This window comes from Fulmarus glacialis, unplaced genomic scaffold (genome assembly GCF_000690835.1).
Source record: "Fulmarus glacialis isolate BGI_N327 unplaced genomic scaffold, ASM69083v1 scaffold6082, whole genome shotgun sequence".
In the NCBI taxonomy this organism is placed as follows: Eukaryota; Metazoa; Chordata; class Aves; order Procellariiformes; family Procellariidae; genus Fulmarus; species Fulmarus glacialis.
The window spans coordinates 2,684-3,145 of record NW_009195827.1 but is presented as its reverse complement, the minus strand read 5'-3'; the positions used below and the strand labels follow the sequence as shown (position 1 = coordinate 3,145).

Genomic DNA, 462 nt, shown 5'->3' with positions numbered 1-462 from the left:
TCTCCTTCTTGGCCTCCTCCGCCTTCTCCTCGGCCTTTGGCTTCTCAGCCTCCTTCGCAGCAACTTTGCCGACCTCCTGCTGAGGTTTTGGTGGAGCCTCCTTCTCGGCCTTTCCTTCTTCTCCAGGTTTGGGGCCTGGCTTGGTGGTCTCCTTCACCTCTGGGGCTGGACGCTCCGGCACAGCAGCCACCTTTTCTTTGGGTTTCTCCTCCACCTTGGCCGGGACATCTTTCTTGGGAGCTTCCTCTTTCCTGCTCTCCTCAGCTCCGGGCTTGGAGGGACCCTTTGCCTCCTTGGGTTGCTCTTCCTTCGCAGGGGCTTTCGGCTCCTTTGGAGGGGAGGGGGTGGGCTCCTTGGCCGGGACTGCTTCCTTCTGCGGAGACTTGGCTTCCTCCTTCGCAGGAGATTTGACTTTCTCAGGGGACTTCACGGCCGGGGTCTTGGCCTCCTCCTTTGAGGGGG

The 462-nt window shown here is 60.8% G+C and overlaps 1 protein-coding gene across 1 annotated transcript in view; it reads right to left on the bottom strand.

Annotated features, from left to right (window-relative positions):
* Position 1: 1 nt before the first annotated feature.
* LOC104084389 (neurofilament heavy polypeptide-like) overlaps positions 2-462 on the bottom strand; it is a gene marked incomplete at its 3' end in the record, with an annotated part of 3,021 nt that continues 2,560 nt past the window's right edge. Inside the window, 1 exon segment of the mRNA XM_009588217.1 lies at positions 2-457. Within this exon segment, the coding sequence (XP_009586512.1) occupies positions 2-457 (456 nt within the window).